This window comes from Pundamilia nyererei, unplaced genomic scaffold, assembly GCF_000239375.1.
Source record: "Pundamilia nyererei isolate P.nyererei 1_Seehausen unplaced genomic scaffold, PunNye1.0 scaffold00072, whole genome shotgun sequence".
NCBI classification, from domain to species: domain Eukaryota; kingdom Metazoa; phylum Chordata; class Actinopteri; order Cichliformes; family Cichlidae; genus Pundamilia; species Pundamilia nyererei.
This window is the reverse complement of record NW_005187473.1, coordinates 1,480,625-1,499,320: the sequence shown is the minus strand read 5'-3', so window position 1 is coordinate 1,499,320 and position 18,696 is coordinate 1,480,625. Positions and strand designations below refer to the sequence as shown.

At 39.9% G+C, this 18,696-nt stretch overlaps 1 protein-coding gene across 2 annotated transcripts in view; it reads right to left on the bottom strand.

Moving 5' to 3' along the window:
* gpc5b (glypican 5b) overlaps positions 1–18,696 on the bottom strand; it is a 58,579-nt gene that overhangs the window by 7,977 nt on the left and 31,906 nt on the right. The window contains exons 8-9 of one of the 2 annotated variants that reach the window (XM_005736937.1): positions 18,295–18,415; positions 10,693–10,834 (exon numbers count right to left, since the gene is read on the bottom strand). In XM_005736937.1, the coding sequence (XP_005736994.1) occupies positions 10,693–10,834; positions 18,295–18,415 (263 nt within the window). The remainder of the gene's footprint in view (positions 1–10,692; positions 10,835–18,294; positions 18,416–18,696) is intronic. The other variant, XM_005736938.1, reaches the window with a different exon arrangement.

Genomic DNA, 18,696 nt, shown 5'->3' with positions numbered 1-18,696 from the left:
ACACACGCAGAGCAGAAAGAGCATGGTACAAGGTAGCTGTAGATTATTCCCTCAGCAAGTGCTTATTAGAATTAAATTATATTATGATAGCGACATTTTCTTTGAAAGCAAAGAAAGAAAGGAGCCGACTTCCAACTTCAGTACATCCTGACATGAATGACTACTTTCTATGCAATCTTGCAATGAAAGCAGCGTGATTCTGATATCCTGTTGAAACCTTCAAGGGCACTGTACTGCAGTATTATTCACTGCAGTCATCTTGTTATTTACTGACTATAAAAAAGAGAGTATGGGTCCCAGTATAGCTCACTGGGTTGAATAGGTGACCCACATGCCATAAAGCTATCACAGAGGCCTGCGTTTGAATCCACACCGAGGTCATTTACTGTGTATCTCTGTTTCCTGCCTTCTCTCATTGTCCTATCTTTATGAAGGCTAAAGAAATCTACAAATAAATACATATAAGAGCATAATGGAAAACGATATGCTTGTCCTTTATGTTATGAGTATCTATAGAAACGAAACGCATCCTCTCTAACCCCTCTGGGTAATTTACCATTACATTTCCAAGGGAAACGGAGGAAAAAAGGAAGAACACAGAGAAGGTTCATGGATGTAGTAAAGGAGGACATGCAGAGGGTTTATGTGACAGAGGAGGATGCTAGGGATGGGGTGAGATGGAGGCAAATGATCCACTGTGCGAAACCTGAAAGGAACAGGTGGAAGAAAAAGAAGATTTCCAAGCACTTTAGTAAGATTTTAAGAACGATACATTGTAACACCATAGTTACAGTTTATAGACGTCCCTTAAGTACCACGCATCCAGGCAATCATTAAGTTAGTGTTTTAAAATGAGGATAGCTGAGCATGTGTGTGCCTGTTCAAAGCACTGCTGTGCAGAACAGGAAGATTGGTGGGTGAAGGTGGATGAAAGAATGAAGCGAGCAGAGTGGCTCTTTGAAGGCTACACATCAACAGCAAGCCGGAGAGGGTGTTGTGGGAGGCGCAGCTAGACAAAGCAAGGGCAGCATGCTTCTCCAAAAGGTCAAGTATGAGAATAATAGCATCCCTGCAGAGAGGAGGACTAATATACAGATGATGTCGAATCAGATTTGCATGAACAATCTCCCTCAAGTGCCGACATGACCAGAAAGTGAGGTAAAGAGGGGCGGGCTGAAAATAAGCAAATAGATGGGTTGATAGACGAGGAGACAGGCAATGAACGGTCTGTTTGATAGAGGTTATGGGTGTGGCAGCATAAGTGAACCCAACCATGCTGCTGACCTTTTCAGTAGATGTTCTGTGATTTGCAGCATCTCGCATAAAGTTTTGCTACTTTTATCTCTTCCGTGTTGAGCAGCACAGAGAGCTTTGCATAAAAGACAAGAGCAAAGCGAATGTATAATTCTTTAATGAGCTGCATCTCCTAACCTGAGGATCTGTCATTAAACTCTAACAGATATTAGCAAAAGCGAGATACGCGACTGCACACGTACATCATTGATTCTCAGTCTTTTTGGCCCCACTGTTGCCCCCATTAATTGGTGTGTGAAGCAGTTAGCATCAATGCACCGCAAGCTGTGAGTTCCAAGCAACAAAATAATAAAAGAAAGCATCTGTTTAAAGAAAAATGCCCAGCCCAAGTGATTTCACCACAAAAAGTATCAGGAGCCAAAAATAAATAAAGTTAAATGCCGTATTTTTCAGACCATAAGGCACACCGGATTATAAAGCGGATTAAGCGAAACAAAACAGATGAGCTCATTCTCTTTGCTTCCTCCACTTCTGTACCATTGATTAATGTTGAATTCCCTCGCAGCTGCTCTATTCCTGTGTTGTTGCAGTATATTATGACTAACCTCGTATTGTGGATCTCAGTTGTTCTCATGACTGAAATTTGGTCCGTTTAAAGCATCCTGCCATGCGATTGCATTTGTCTCTAACCATCGGGAACCCTCACGTTAACTTTTATCGAGTGGAAAAAAAAGGTGATTCATTCATCATTCATCCTCCAGCTTCACTGTGTTTATGTTATGCTAACATAGCTGTGTCGCTAGTGATCACGTAGCACATCATTATATACCAGCTAGCCCAACTTCAGTAACCCTACAAACGTCACTGCTGTTTAGTTTTCTTCTTCATTTATGTCTGAAGTGACAGCAGAGCTGTACGTTTGAATTTTTTCACAAATATCTCGGTCAGAACATGCAATGTCATGTTTAGGTGGAAACTAGCGAGCTAACTTCCTGCTAACTTCTAACTCTGTTAAATTTAATAAATTCTGTTTTCATGGATGCCTGCATGTTAAACTTAATTGTTATACCTGCTAAAGCAGCAACGCTGATCATGTTATTACAGATGAAAGAATTTAGACAGTTTTTAACTCTCAGTGATGCCTCAGTGTTCATTTGACTTTGGGACGTGAAGTGGACGGAGTTTTGGACCCAGATTACTCCGAGTCCGTGAGGCTGCTGCCTACGGTAGCTGTAATGCTCCAACAATCCATCAAGCGGTGTGGCTTCGTAGCTTCCCAAAGTCTCACCAAAATACTAAAACATTTTTTGACATATTTTGAGCGCCGTGTACCACATATAATCCGTTCAAGGTCAGTAAGCACAACCAGAATTCATACATAAGGCGCACCGGATTATAAGGCGCACTGTTGATCTTTGAGAAAATTAAAGGATTTTAAGTGCGCCTTATAGTGCGGAAAATATGGCAGTTCTGATAAATGTAGTGTCTGGCTCACAAATAGTGGAAAAAAACAAGAACTTTCTTGTTATTTAGTTGTTTATCTGTTGGTTTACTTACTTCAGTGTAAAATGATTGGCAATAGTAGTGGGGAATCCTTATCAATAGAAAAAGCTGCAAAACTAATGAAAATATAGTTAAAAGATCCAGCAGGCCAGATTCAACTTTTCACCGGTCAGATTCTGGCCGTTATGTTTGGCATCTCTGCAATATAAATTAACTACTTTTTTCCCCCTTTCCCAGCAGTGTTGAGCTTGGTGGTCAAAGCGACATGGCAGAGGTATACTATGAAGCAGAATAAGTGGCTTAGCCAGTTAATGCAACCTTAGGAAAGGCCACTTCCTAGCCAGTAACATTGCCATGGTTATTCAGTGCTCTTTAAGGTGGAGGTGCATAAGCTGACCAATCAATTCTGTGGAAAATTCCATTCTTCTTTTAGGGAGGCTAATTAGGGAAAGACAGACTCTCAGCAGACGGGATTTTACTTGCCTCTTGAGTATTGTACTTTTTGACCTGACATGAAATTTGCAAGTCAGCTTCCTAAGTGGTCATAAGCACCATAAGCAGTATATGAATTCAATGACATAAAAGTTGTACTTAATCTTCCCACGCCTTCATGACAGGGCAGTGAAACTGAAAAGTGTATGAATTTATACAGTTTTGGATCTAACTTGGCTGCATTATTGCATTATTATATTATAAAATAATCACAGGAAAAACACTGCACTGTAGTTACATTATTATTATTATTCAATTTACCTAAAGCTCTGGCCGATAGAAACAATAAAAAACAACCAAATACACACAAGGAAAGAAAATACCTCCAACAAAGCAGCACAAAGAACAATAAAGCCATTTTAACAAAATCTTAAAAACTGTAAATGAGCTTCATCTTCGAAATCAGCACAGAGATCAGGTAATCATTATGTTTTCTATGACTTACATAGTGCTTAACGAACTTATTATCACCATTTAATGAGAGCAGCAGCCCTAAATTAACAGTACTGGTAATTATCAAAATCAGTGTTTCTGCTTCCGTCATGGTTAATCCGCCAGAATTTACAAACTCTTTAATCAAAATGATAGTTTAAAGCTAAAATATATAATTATTGTTGTCATTACTGGATTTCAAAGTGTACTGTTTTATAAAAAAGCAGAAAATGGTAAAAACACTTTTGCTTAAAAAAACTGTCTTTTTTTTTTTAAACAGACTGCTTACAGATTTATATAAATATATTACATATCTAATTATATGAAACATTTGTGTTTTCTTGTCTTTATAACAGGTAATCTAATAAATTTGCCTTTTTGTCTTTATAAGTAACTACAAGCAAGTATAAGAAGATAGAAAGACGATATGACGGGTTTGGACTGCCGGTGTGAAGCAGCAGTGGAACAGTAGGATATTGTTTGCATTTACTAGATGTTTTACACCCTGACGTTCTCCAGCGTATGCATGTACAAAGAAAGCAGTTTTATCTTATAGCACTGATCAATTCGTTCATGAGGCTCGCTCTGGGAACTTTTATAGTCACCAGTGCCGATTAGAGGCCTTGCCAGACTTTTTATTGTTCTTCCTGGCTCCCTTTAGACAGCACTGGATGCTTATGAATGCAGATCAAACTGTACTCAGGCGGAGGGGCAACATTTTTAATCAGTAGAAAACACTGGCCTTTCCCTTTAAAATGAAATAGCTTCTGAAGGCTTTGCAAAGCTGGCTCAAGGGAAGTGGGGGAGAGGCCAACAGAGCAACGCAGACATGATGGAGGGAAGATAGGTGGTGTACACTATCCTGTTTGTATGTCTATTATTTATTTCAGGTTTATGTTAAGAACCAAAGACTGTCAGCAATTTAACTGTGACTTAAACTGTGCGTTTGCAGATTCCAGTGTGCTTCAGGAACAAAGAGGAAGCACAATGCACAGACTCACTGCTACTTGGCCATGAGAAATGGCACGTATACCCCACCACCACGTCCTTACTATCCTTATCGCTCCGTGTGTTACTCCCTTTCTCTCTTCCTCTTCCTTCATTGTCATCAAATAAGGACCCATGGGAGGACAGACCACCTGGTAACCATAGCTACAGGGATTGAGCACCCCATTGCGAGTAGTGCATTCACACATTCTCTTACAGACACACACACACAAATGCCTCTTGTGCTTAAAGAGTTCCTGAATATATTACCAACGAGTATGCAGCAGAATATAAACCAGCCTGTGGTCTTGGTGCTTTCCAGAGTGGTATTGCTGGTTGTAAAGTGACTCGTGGATACCTGGAGGTTATAGATTCCCTATCTCAGCATTCAACCCCCCACAGTATAGTACAGCAGCTATGGTGACGTGGCATTTCATTTGGAAGAGAAGAGAAGAGAAGAGAAGAGAAGAGAAGAGAAGAGAAGAGAAGAGAAGAGAAGAGGAGAGGTGATTACATTTACATTATTGACGTTATGGGACCTGGATGTCTAGGGAGACAGAGCGATCGGAGATGGGCCAGTTGAAGAAGGGATTGTGCTCGTTTAAGGAAGGAAAATCAATCAGTTTAATCTTGGTGAATTCCAGAAAAAGAGAGAGTTTGAAATGACTAAACGACGTAAGAAGCACAGTAAAGATCAAGAGAATAAAAAGAATCTGCTGCAATGTAATAAATAAGTGATACTATTAAATAACCTACAAAGAGGAAAGCTATATCTGACTGCTGATGCAGAAGTCCATAGATCAGAATCCATTAGCTTCAGCCTTTGCATTTATAGGCGTTTATCATATCGCTTTTCCACTGGTGACAGTGAAACAAATGCTGCGCCTGAATCTTCACCATAACAAAGTTTTCGAAACGTATGACAACACTGTGTGAGAATGAACTCCAGCATGAGTTTGGCTGGAGTTCACCGTCTCCGTCTAATGGCACAGATAGCTTGAACTTAAGCTCCCTGCTTTTAACTGCTCATGTGCTCGGATGCCTGTTTTTTTCCTTTTGTTTTTGATTGGCGAGCATTGTTTGCCAACTGATTCTCCTCCTCCCGGCTGAGATCAACTCGCCTTGATGTGGAAAATGGACTTAAATCAAATAATAATAGACCGCGTGCTGTCTCGGCACAACTGAAGCAACTTCACGTTGCCCACATAAATAAAACACATCCGTTTTGGAGCTTGACTTCTGCCACTCGCCGATATGGCCTGGCACCGCGCCTCCCTCTCTGCCCACACGCGCTGCCCTCGTCCCGCCTCAGCTCTCAACAAAGCCGAGAAATAATTATGTCAAAATATTTGCAAAAGAAATTCTTAATCTTTCTCATATCTGATAGATCTGGGTTTAGGGAGGGAGAAGGAAAACACAATGGTATTTGAGTGTGTGTGTGTGTGTGTGTGTTCAAGGACGCACATACAGACATTGTAAGTCAAGAAGCAACACAGTACTAGATTTGTTTCTGTCAGTCAGCGCGGCAGAGAGCAGATACACATAAAACATGCTGGGTTACACACAAAGACGCTTCAATCTCAGACATCGCAGATGAAACGAGTGTTGGGCACACAAACAAGAGGTCATAAAGATTCATTTGCACGCACACACACACACACACACTCTCTCTCTTTCTAATGCAAGCAGAGTCTGGATTCTGTGCTATTCCTCTCCTGTGAAATAATAAGCTCCACATTTCAGTGATTCGGATTTAGAGAAGTGGTTTGTAGGCAGAATTTTAAAGAGATAAAGCTGGAGAGCCTAGATTTAGTGGCAGCCGCATCTTTAAAAACAACACAGCAGCCTAAATTTATTCATGCAATAGTATTTTATTTATGCTTTACCTCAGAATCACTGATGTAGTCTGCTGTACAGACATGCAAAGTACAAGCAGAGAAAAATTAAGAAATGGCTTGTGTGAGCCTTGATGTGATTTGTGGGGTCTAGCTGATCCAGCATCACTCTTTCAGCTCCAGTGCATGTTAGCCTTGTTTATATGCATAGAAAGGGTGACAAGCAGGAAGAAATGCAGAAAATCCCCTTCTGTCACTCTGTATTGTGATTCTTTCTCCAGGCTTGAGAGACAAGATCACAACACGCTGCCACCGGCTCGCTTAATCATAACCAGCAATTTTCTCTGCAAATAACCAACGTACCAGCTTCAGGCCCGGCGGGAGGTTTGACTTTCCTCAGAAGTGGCACATCAAGGTTAGCGGAAAGGGTATGATAAATGTAGTGACAAATGCATTACTTTTAGCGTTCTTAAATAAGCAGGTCATGCAGTATAAGAAAACAAACAGAAGCGCTCCTCAGAGAGGGCTCATGGTGAAGTGAACACGCTACCTTGTCGACGTTATCTGAATGCTTGAAAAATAATCGTGATGTGCATATTTTCCAAAATACGGAATGTGAATGATGTGCGTGAACAAACTATCAATTAAAATCTTCTGTCACCTGTCACTGAACTATCACTTTTTATAAATTTAAGAGATGAAAAGAGAGCTGTTTTTATTTTATCCTTTTTTTAAACAAAACCCAAACCAACATGGGTTTCCTACCTTTTTTTTCAATGAGATTATATATGTGACCTGACCAGTTTACCTGAATCTGTTTCCCAGTCTCAGTTTTCATCCTACTGAAACTACATAACACACTAAAAATGTGACTTCAGTGATTTGATCTGGGAAAGCAACAATACAAACTCAGAGACTCCAGTTGCTTGTATGTGTTATGGGAAGTTGCGTCGCAATGAACGTGTTTAGGTTTCGTCACATTCAGCATGAGTTTTCAATTCAATTCACTTTTATTTTATTTATATAGCACCAAATCAAAACAGCAGTCACCTCAAGTCACTTTGTCAGGTAAAGCTCCTACAATAACTGAGAGAAAAGCCCAACAATCAAAGGACCCCCATGGCCAAGCACTTGGTGACAGTGGGAAGGAAAAACTCCCCTTTAACCCCTTAGCAGTCCAATTAGTCCCCTAAACCATCCAATGTACCGTGGGCGGTACGTCCGACTGCTAACAGGTTAAAAGGAAGAACCAGGTTTTGCACTGGCCCATTTCAAAGATTTTACCATTTTCACCATCATCATCTCAGTTTAAACAAACCAGGTGTGAAGAGAAGTGGCAGGTCTGACTATAAACCACTTGCTTATTGGCTAATTGTTTGAGATTAACAAGTCATTAGCAGTGAAAATAATACAGATGTGGTCCTTTTTGAAACATAGCATGACTGAAATTTATACAATAGATACTTTTTTTTAGTATGACCGGAAATGAGTGACTGAGCCCACACTGTAAACTAAAAGTGTTTACAAAGGTCAAGTCAGAAAGTTGTTATTCCCGTAGGCTGTGTGTCGAAATGAAGGATAGTGTCCAGGCATCCACGAAAAAAGGATTTACCAGGGTGAGTGGAGGAAGGTGTTAGCAGTAAAGTAGCTTTGAAATCTAAAGATAAGAATAAAAACATTTAGCCAACCCACAAAGCTTTGGAGGTTATTGAAGTTCAGCTAGTTTGCTAGATCTTTTAGGTGAGAGATAAAGTCTTCTCAATAAAAGTGCATGTTCAGTGTTGTTCAGTGAGGTACACAATCTGAGTCCCCATGGGGCGACAAAAGAGATTAAACAAAAAAACAAAACGTGGTCCTTTTCTAAAGCATTAAAATACTGCTGAGAGGCTCACAGCATCCTGGATACTCAGTGAAGCATGCCTTAGCTTGAAGGCCGGCTATGAATAAATAGTACTGATACAGTTACAAGTGTACAACTGAATAGTTTGCTAAGGCTCATCTCTATTCAAAGAACAAGGGCACACAGAAACGACAAGAGCCTTAGAAACAGCCATGTTGTCTTTACATTATCACTTAGCAAGTGAATTCAATCCAGCTGCTTTTTGTTTTCTACATAAAAACACTGCAGCAGTGGCATTGAAAAATGTACACAGAAGATGGCTATTAGTGTGTTTTTCTTTTTTGGGAAGGAAAAAAGGTCATAAGCATAGCAGATGAATCCCATTTAAGATGTCAGCATCGTGTCCTGCATCCTTTGCAGTGTTATTTACCTCCTCATTATTATAAGGAGTAACTTAACACTCACAGGAATTCATATTTTTACTCTAGTGGTTGAACTTCCCACCTTTATACAGCGATTTAGCTACAAGTGTTTTTCAAACATGATGATTCAGTGTTGCCAAAGAGACCACTTCTTACTCTTGTCAGTGATGTTGGGTGTTATAACACCTTGCAGGCTACTCTGCGGAAATTTAGGTCAATTTTAAAGGATAAAGATGATAGTACTCTAAGTCAGCATGACTGCTCTTAACTTTGCACTAAAAGTGTTTTGCAATTTTACTTGTTTTGAATTCAATCTGTTATTGCATAAGAACTGTTTACGTGTTTGTAGCGCGTACATGTTGTTTGAAACAACTCATGGCCAGGCCACATTTAAAAAAGAGATTTCTAATCCTTTAATTAAACTTTTACTTAAATGAGACTGAATAAACTTTGTTACCAGAAAGAAGAGATATCCAGTCTATATTTAACTAAGTTTAATATATTAAGATATGTGCAGTGGGTTGTTTTTTTTTTAGGCTGATGACATTCTTTAGATTTTTAGATTTGGTGTTTACAGTTTTCCCCATTTTGATAAATGGACTGCTATTTTTATAGCACCTCGGTATTCGGTTGAGGTCTCACAGCATTTTCTACTGAAAGTGTCATTCACCCATTCAGATATCACTTTTATCTAACATCTAACATTTACACACACACACTCATGTGGATGAACTGGGGTTCAGCATCTTGCCCGAGGATACTTCTGCACAGAGACTGGAGAAGTCAGGGCCCAATCGATCGGTAGATGACCCAGTCTACCATGCTCTACCACCTGAGCCACAGCTGTTCAGGTGGTATTAAGCCGCTAAGAAAGACATAATGGCTCAGAAAGGATCAAAACCTTTCTGAAATCCTGTGAAAAGCTTTGATATTGTATTTCCACCAGTCATTCTAAGATTTTCTCTCAGCTAACACAGATCACAGTAGTCCGTTATCTTTAGAGCATATTAAATTACTTTTAATTAACCTTTTTGCCATGATTGTTGCTTTATTAGATAAAAGAAAATTCCACATCTAGTTGTCAAGCAGCCCAAAGCCATATTTTTCTGAGCACCACTTCCTTTTGCTTTCACTCTACTTAAAACAGTGGACCCAGTTTTTTAGCTGAATCTTCTCTTTACTCGTCAACACATTTCATGCTATGAGAAACACAGGGCCTTTAGATGTTTTTCAGGCCAAGGACAGAAAACATTACATTTGGCCAGTACCCTCAACCCAGAGCATCCTTTCTGAAATTAGCAATTAAAATGAAAGTAAATTTGAACTTCATCCACTCTGTGGAATTGTCTCAACGTTCCTACGGGTCCCAGTTCTCCCTGTGACACCCATGTATTATGTATAAGCATATGTACGATGAATAAGTCAAGAGATAAATGACGAAAATTACATTTCTTTTCCGCCCCCCATTTCTGTTTTTGGCATGACCCGGTTGTTAGTGCATCCTTTATCACGGCAGAGGAGCAAGTAAACTGCAGAGACCAGCAGAAAGTGAGATGGAAAAAGTGAGAGAAGAGCAGAGAGAGCAAGAGAGGAGGGAGGACAGTTGAATCCATCTCTCAGTACTATCCCTCCCTCTGGGCATTTCCCGGCTGGCACATGATATGTGGAGGCTGCAGTATTTTAAATCTCTACCATACTAATACCAATGAACCATGAGCACATTGTCTTTTATTTATTATTTGTGTGTGCGTGTGTGTGCATGCGTGCGTGTGTGCAAGCATGTGTGCCGGAAACCCTAGAGCTACAGAGGCGAAAGACAAGATTGCAAGCTTGCACCAACTCATTTGCGTATATGTGTGGGTGTATGTTTGCTAATGTTTGTTCCTCTCTTTCTGCGCGCTCGCCTATGTGTTTGTGTGTGACTCACCGCTCTCCTCACCAGATGCTTCACAGCCATCTTCATCATCACAGTCGTCTCCGCTGCCTCCCTCCATGTGGGCGCTCCCTCCCTCCTCTTCCTCAACCCTTCCTCTCACTTTGCTCGCCCAGCCCAGCTCCACTAATAGCTCCTAAATGAAAGCGCACACACACACACATGTCCACAGATATTACACATACATTTGCAAGACACTTGGATTGATTCAAATTTTGTTCTGTATTGTGACAAGATTTTTTTCTGATTTTATTTGATCACCTTACTGGTAGAAAAAACATTTTTTATGTCTTTCAAACTATGTTGTCTTTTTTCATAACTTAAGCTAAAGAAATTGGAACAAATTATGTGTTTTGTGACAGGCTGCTAGTAACAAAGTACCTAATGATACAAGAAAGTCTTTGAAAAACCTTCCTTGGAAGCAAAGTCTGAAGAATTGAGGGGTAGCAGTTTGTAATGTATACTATAATCGAGAATAATCCAATTTTCAGGGGGTCACATGGAAGGCAGTGACTGATTTTTATAATGGAATGACATGTATGTATAAACACACATCGAAAGACTAGAAAACAAGGAACATGTAGACAAAAACACAGGTCAATGTACACATGAAAACTTTATTCAAGTCATGGTATGACAACAAGAATCCCACTCTCCACTGCTTATTTAGATCAGTGCCGATGCCGTGGCTTAATTGTGATGCCAGATAAAAGCTTCATGCCTCTATTCATGTCTTCACGCCTGCTATTTGATTACTTTTTAGATACAATACTGGATTTAGCTTCAGTGGTGGTAAGATCTATCAGCTGTGGTCTTAAAATTTGTCCCACGAACACATTTTAAGACCAGAGGAGATAGATCTTTTAGAGCAGTGGCCCACAGGTTGTGGAATGCTTTGCCTCCATCATTATGTTGCCTTGATTGCATTTATTCTTTTAAACAGGAGCTTAAGACTCATTTATTTAGACTGGCTTTTACCTAGATTTGTGCTGTATGCTTGATTGTGCTGTTTTATGTATATCTGTTTTATATTATTGTGAAGCATTTGGGGTTGTTACCCTGTAAAGAGTGCTATATGAATAAAGTAAAGTAAAGTAAAATATGATTACCAGATTTATAAATAACAGTTCACATTTTGTTAAAACAAAGGAAAAAATAAAACATACAAGTCATCAAATTGAAAGTCATACGGTTTTCACCCATACACTATGACAGGATCATGTAATTGGTTCATAGTTTGATAAATGAGTACTGTAAAGAGCCAAGGTGGGTTATATAGATGGGGTCCCGCTAAGGACAGAGATAAGGCAAACATACAGCAGTTTTATCAAGGAAAAAGACATAAGAAGACATTAAATATATGTATATATGGTACCTTGGTGAAAAATAAAATGTCAGTAAAATATATCTTTTTTCCTTTGCCTTATTTCTGTCCTTAGCTGGAACTGATTAGGTAGCATGGTGGTCCTGGCTTTGAGACCTTTACTTGATTTGGTTCCCTGACCAACTGTTCCAAAGCCAGCAGTGTTGTAGTGTTGCCACTACAATATCCAATATAAAGCTGCTGGCCAACCAACTAGACATTGTGGTGGTTGACAAGGAACAGAAGACCACAGTTGTGATATATATGGCAATCTCAGCAGACAGCTACATCAGGAAGAAGGAGCACAAGAAAACAGAGAAGTACAAGGGGCCAAAACTAAAATTGTGGCTCCAGCAGATTGCAGGCACAACATCAGCAGAATTGGTCCAGAAGAGCACAGTCCAAGCACCAGCTGAGATACTGTGCAGAACCTCTGGTAGAGCACTCAAGCTTCAGGATCATATCCATACCACACCTCCAAGCGGTGAAGAGGAGAGAGTTCATCATGTTACCAGTGGTTTCTATGGTTGTTAAAAGTAAAATGAGAAGAAAAGTCTTCAGCTTTCAGGCCCTTCTCCAAACTGGAACCAGCTCCCAGTTAGGATTTGAGGCAGACCCTCCCCTTACTTTTAAGATTAGCCTTAAAACCTTCAGTTAAGGCTGGATCAGGTGACCTCCCTTAGTTACACGTCAATAGGCCTATACTGCTGGGGGCTTCACATGGTGCATTAACTATTTCTTCTTCACTCACCTTTTTTTTTACTCACTATGTGTTTATATTCAAATTTGCATCTAATCTGTTATTAAATAATTCAGTTATTATTTATTTCTGTCTGTCTTCCACAGTGTGCCTTTTATCCTGTCTCCCTCACCACCAGCCAATCACAACACAAGTCTGTTTTTCCTTCCCACTGTCACCAAGTGCTTGCTAACAGGGGGTTCTTTGATTGTTGCTGTTTTCTTTGTATTATTGTAGAGTCTTTACGCTGCAATATAAAGCTCCTTGAGGCGACTGTTGTTGCTATCGGGTGCTATTAAAAAAGAATTAAGTTGAATGATTTATATTATTGTACTACATTGAAAACTGTCTGAACAACTAAATGGACAGTCAGTTGTCTGAAATGTTATGATAATTTTAAATTTGCTATCCTGCAGAGTGAGAGCTGTAACTGATTTTCCCTGTCTCAGCTGCTTGTTTATACACAGACAAAATCTGTCTGACTCTCTCGTATTTAAAGATGACTTAACTCTGCCTACCAAATATAATCCCTTTAGCACATAAGCATAAGGTGTCTGTTTTGATTCACAAGGGGAAGATATTAAGTAGGCAAACAGCATTGCGGGGTGGCTGTGGCTCAGGTGGTAGAGCAAATCATCTACTGATTGGAAGGTTGGTGGTTCAATCCTTGGCTTCCCCAGGCTGCATACCAAATATCCTTGGGCAAGATACTAACGCCAAGGTTGCTCTCCGATGTGTTTATTGGAGTATGAACGTTTATTAGTTTGCACTTGTGTTTAGAAGTACTTGTGTGAATGGGTGAATGCAGCATGTTGTATACAGCGCCTTGAGTACTCCGGGAGAGTAGAAACGCACTATATAAGTATAACAATGAAAACAGTGCACCTATCCTAGTGTATGGATCAAGGAAACATGTTTAAAATAAGCAGGCATCATCGATCACTTTATTTGATTAACAAGCAAGGGTGCCTGTTAGTCCTTGTGGAGTTTCCTTGTGGGGCAGAAGAATGTGGGATGCAAACGGAGGGACATCTGGCTTCCACCATAGAGTAGGCGTGTAGCAGCCACGGAACCAAGGGGAAGCAAGGTTATTATATGACAGCATGTCCGAGGGGACACAGAAACAGACTAGGCTCTGTACGGTGATTCACCATCATGTCACTGGACTGCAAATGAGTGCTGAGGGAGGACAAAAATACATTACAGCACTGTTTCCACCAGGACTGTTTTCTTAGTCATGTGGAAAGTCTGAAATTTAAACAGGATTTGGGCCATGTGGCACTGAAACTCCTCTGTGAAACCAACAGAGCCAACAAATAAAATTATTCAAGTGTGGTAACTCCAGAATGGTCTGTCCAGTGTAATTAATGACTGAGACAAACTTAAACTGGTAGTGGCTGAGGTGATGAACTTTTGTATACTGCAAAAATAGAAATATTTTTTGCTTTGTTCTCAATAATACATCAGATTTTAATAATGATGGATAATAAGACACTGCCTTTATAAAATGTTTAAACAATTATACATGTTCAACTGCTCGTTAATGCAAATATGTAATCAGCCAAACTCAAATAATTTAGGCATGTCAACATGGTCAAGATGGCCTGCTGAGTTCAAAGTGAGTAAGGAAGATGGGTAATTTAAGTGACTTTAAAGGTGGCATCGTTGTTAGTGCCAGGCTGATTGGAGTTTTTCAGAAACTGTTGATTTGCTTGGATTAAAATGGTCTTAAAAAAGAGAAAATATCCAGCGAGCAGCAGTTCTCTGGGAGAAAATGGCTCGTTGATGCCAGAGGTCAGAGGAGAATGGGCAGACTCCTTTGAACTGAAGGCAACAGTAAAGCAAATGACCACTCATTACAACCAAGGTATGCAGAAGAGCAGCTCTCAGTGCACAACATGTCAAACCTTGAAACAGAACAGCAGCAGCAGACACTCCTGTCAGCTAAATACAGGAAAGTGAAACTACGATTTACAAGACTGTTGCGTTGAGACACAAAGTCTAGTCTCCACAATAAAATTGGTATAATTTAAAGCTCTTACTGGGTGTAAATGATCCTATCACATGCTGACAAATGATCAGTTTACAAGAGAAGAACTCCTTCCTTGCCCATCTTCAGCTGCCATGTAATCAAAAGATGAGAGCCCTTCCCCTTTTTAACACAAAGGGTTGATTCATGTCATCTTGACTGGCTGTGCATGTACCTACAAGTTTTAATTGTGAGTATAAACACGTGGTTGCGTTAATAAAATCCCATTAGACAGCAATACTTATGTGAAAAACAAGCTACTGCACCAAAGGTCTGCTTAGCACGCAATACAATTTGGGACAGTGACAGATAAGAAGACACCAACGAAAACGCATAATGAAAGACAGACCTTCAAAACCCGGTCGGAGAAATGATTAAAATTCCAGGGACGCTTCTGTGTCCTGTCTCATATTTTCCCTCTGCTTTCATCCTTGTGGTCAGAGCGTGTAAATGGCACACATGACAGGCATGAATAATAATTAATAAATGGTATGCATTAACGGCTGTGCCTCAGATGAATGGCTTCACCCACAGAGAAGCCACCGGAGCACCTAGTTTCAAAGAAACAAAGCTCAGGATGTGGGTTTGCAAAGGCGACTCTCAACAGGTTCAAATTACACTTAGTTTGTTTGTATGTGTGCAGAGGCTTGCATCCTGCAATTTATCAGAAAGATGGAAAGACCACATCGCACCTCAGAATGGAAAATATCAGACCTTTCCCTTTGGTTCATGTCGTGACCTGTATAGCATTACTACGATCGATCCAGAGGCCGCGTATCCAAACACATTGATCTAACCGCGTGTTCGTCTGAATTACATCTGAAGATCGGCAAAAAGCTCGAATAGTCTTTAAATCACAGATGACCAAGAGTATACAAGTTAGACTGAATTAATGAGCGTAAGAAGGAACTCGCATCCATAAATGAATACATGGTGCATGTGTAGTGCATGTTTGTGTACGTGTGTGTGTGGGGGGAGTACGGGGCGGTGCTGACTTGGCATTTTCTCCATGTAAATGCAGCATGATTAATGGAGTCACCAGTGAAATTAGACAAAGCACAGAACAGCAGAACAGCAAAAAAAAGGAAAGAAAAGAAAACTAGGCCTTAGCATGTCCCATCCGATTAATTTTCCTTTACCCTCACCAACATTACATAAACCAGAGGTTAACAGGCTTTGTTTAAAAGGAGTGGCTGTTGCTAGGAAGACATAACTTCTGTTTTTATGACAGTTCTAGGGGGTACTGTTTAGTTTCTGTAATATATTTTATACATGTGTGTTGCCGACAGGATAGTTCTTTTCAATAGCCTCCACACCCATCTAAAAACACAAACAAACTTCATAATCTCTGTGGTCCACATGTGCTGTCTGTAAACACCTACAAGAAGAAGTAACTGTGTAACTGTGTAAAACTGGGGCCATATTTAACTTGAGCAGCCACCACTGGATAACCAGCTTCCTTTAAAAATGATTAAAAACAAATCAGTGGGCCACACTGCTGGGTGGGGTGACATCTCCAGTCATTACTGTTTACCAGTGATGTGTGGATTGTAGAGGGGAGGACACTGCAGGGAAGTGCAGACTGAATACTAAACAAAATGTGAGCCTTTATTGTGACTGATCAAAGAAAAATACAAATAGTCCAACAGAAATTGTAATCCAAAGAACATGAAGTCCAATCAGGTCTAAAGAGCATGAATGTGCACAGGTGAGCACAGAAGGCTAATTTAGGGTTAGAGAACGGAGAGGAAATGAGACACGGGTACAGATTATCAACACAGGCAAAGGAGGAAGTAAAGCGAACTATTCATGAAGGAAAACCAACACTCAAAGGAAAATAGGAAATGAGTGAGAGACCTAATACTAACACTTAGCACGATGTCAAGCTAGTGAACAAAGGGTGATGATGACATCAACAGAGAAATGAGAGAGAAGGAGGAACAAACAGGGTGGCAGCAGGGGAACTAAAAGCTGGCATTAAGAAAACTCAAGAGTTAAACCCAAGCGCAGGATTGCAAAACTCAGATTCAACTAGACTAAACAATAAAGTTGAACAAACACCATAAAAGTTCTTGACTAAGAATTTCAAACAACGTGACGCCTGTGAGGACGGACACTGTTTATTTTGAGTCCAAATTGTTGCTGCTGGACAAAACTCAGCACTAAAAATAGATTTACCAATTTAAAAGAAATCAGCTGTTTCCACCTGTCTGAGTAACATTTACTAAGTTTAAAAAAAACCTAAACTTACAGTTTCGTTATATTACATAGCCCTGTTTTTATTTTACTTTATTAAAGTGCGTGTGTATCCTTTTTTAGATTTACTCGAGATCTAAAGAACAAAAGATTAGGTTGTTACAGTTCTTGCTTCTACTTCTTTCTTCCTGTTAAAAGCGAGTTTTTCCTTCCCACTGTACCAGGATCTTGCTCATAAAGGGTTTTCTGATTGTTTGTTTTTTCCTCTACTATTGTAGGGTTTTTAACTTACATTATAAAGCACAGTGAGGTGACTATTTGGCGCTATATGAATAAAACTGATTTGAATTGATGAGTGAATGACCAGCAAACCAAATTATGTTGCCAGTATGAGTTGTATGATGTATCAGGCTGTCTCCCTTAATCCAGAAGGGTCCAAAGCCACATCGTCCACACATATAATAATGAATCATGATAATGAATACATTTCATATATCATTCTACGGAATCGTATGATTTTATGAATCATTCACACAAATCATATCTCCATATTACCTTACTGAGTACAGCCTTGAAAGTCCTGCATAAATTCCAGTTTAATTGTTGAATTAATTAATTTATTATTGAGTGTTATTATCTACCTGTGTTTCAAGTGCTGACATTTAACTTTATTGGATTAAGCAGCACTTCACACAGGAGGTGGTAGCGCATAATTGAAGGCCAGATGAACTTAAGGGCGCCCCTCCAACCCCGCAACACACACACAAACACAGACACACACATAAAAAAAATGGAGCCATCATCATCATCACTCCCGCAGAATGGCAACCATAGGGTGTCACTGCCAAGGTTAGCGCAGGGTATATTAATGTTCAGTAGATGTGAAATCATCCAAGAAAACAAGAAAACCACTCATAAGCAAATACTTTCATACTTCAAAAAATCCTTTTGAAGTATGAAAGTTTGTTTCATCATAGTGTCCTTAAAAGATGAAGGAAAGCCCCCAAATCTAAGGTTTCTTCTTCTCTCGATTGCATATTTCAGAGTGAATATTGATTGCAGCACTAGAAGAAAGGCCACCAACTCATAATATATCAACATTGGGACTATAGCTTATTCTATAATTACAAGACGGTTTGGACAACAGTTGTTGTTAGGGTGGGAAAAATCTCAGTATCATCCATCTTAACATAAGAATTTGGGTAACACTTTATAAGACAGCCTTTGTTGGGAGTAACAAACTGGGAGAACACTGGGTTGAGCATTTACCTGTGTTAGCTGTTCCAGCCTCTGTTTTGCGCCCTTCAGGACAGGATCCGTATTGCGCACAGTCAGCTCGGGATTCTCCCTCTGGGCTTTTAAAGTGTTGCCAACCACACGACCTGCATAACTACAGAAAGGCAGAACATGAGAAAGATATGCAGTACTTCCTGTCCCAGTTTGTCTCTGTGTGAGTGTTGTTCTCCTGTCCCAGTTCTCTCCATTCACTATACTCGTGTGTTTAGTCAGAGTGCACTGGATTCATAGACACACATACACACGGTCATATTTCCATTACTTCAGAGGATATTACATTTACTCACGCTGGTTTTGTCGAGTCTTATCCTGACCCCTCCATAATCACTACTTGCCCATAATCCAGATCTAACCCTAGCCTTAACATTAAACCAA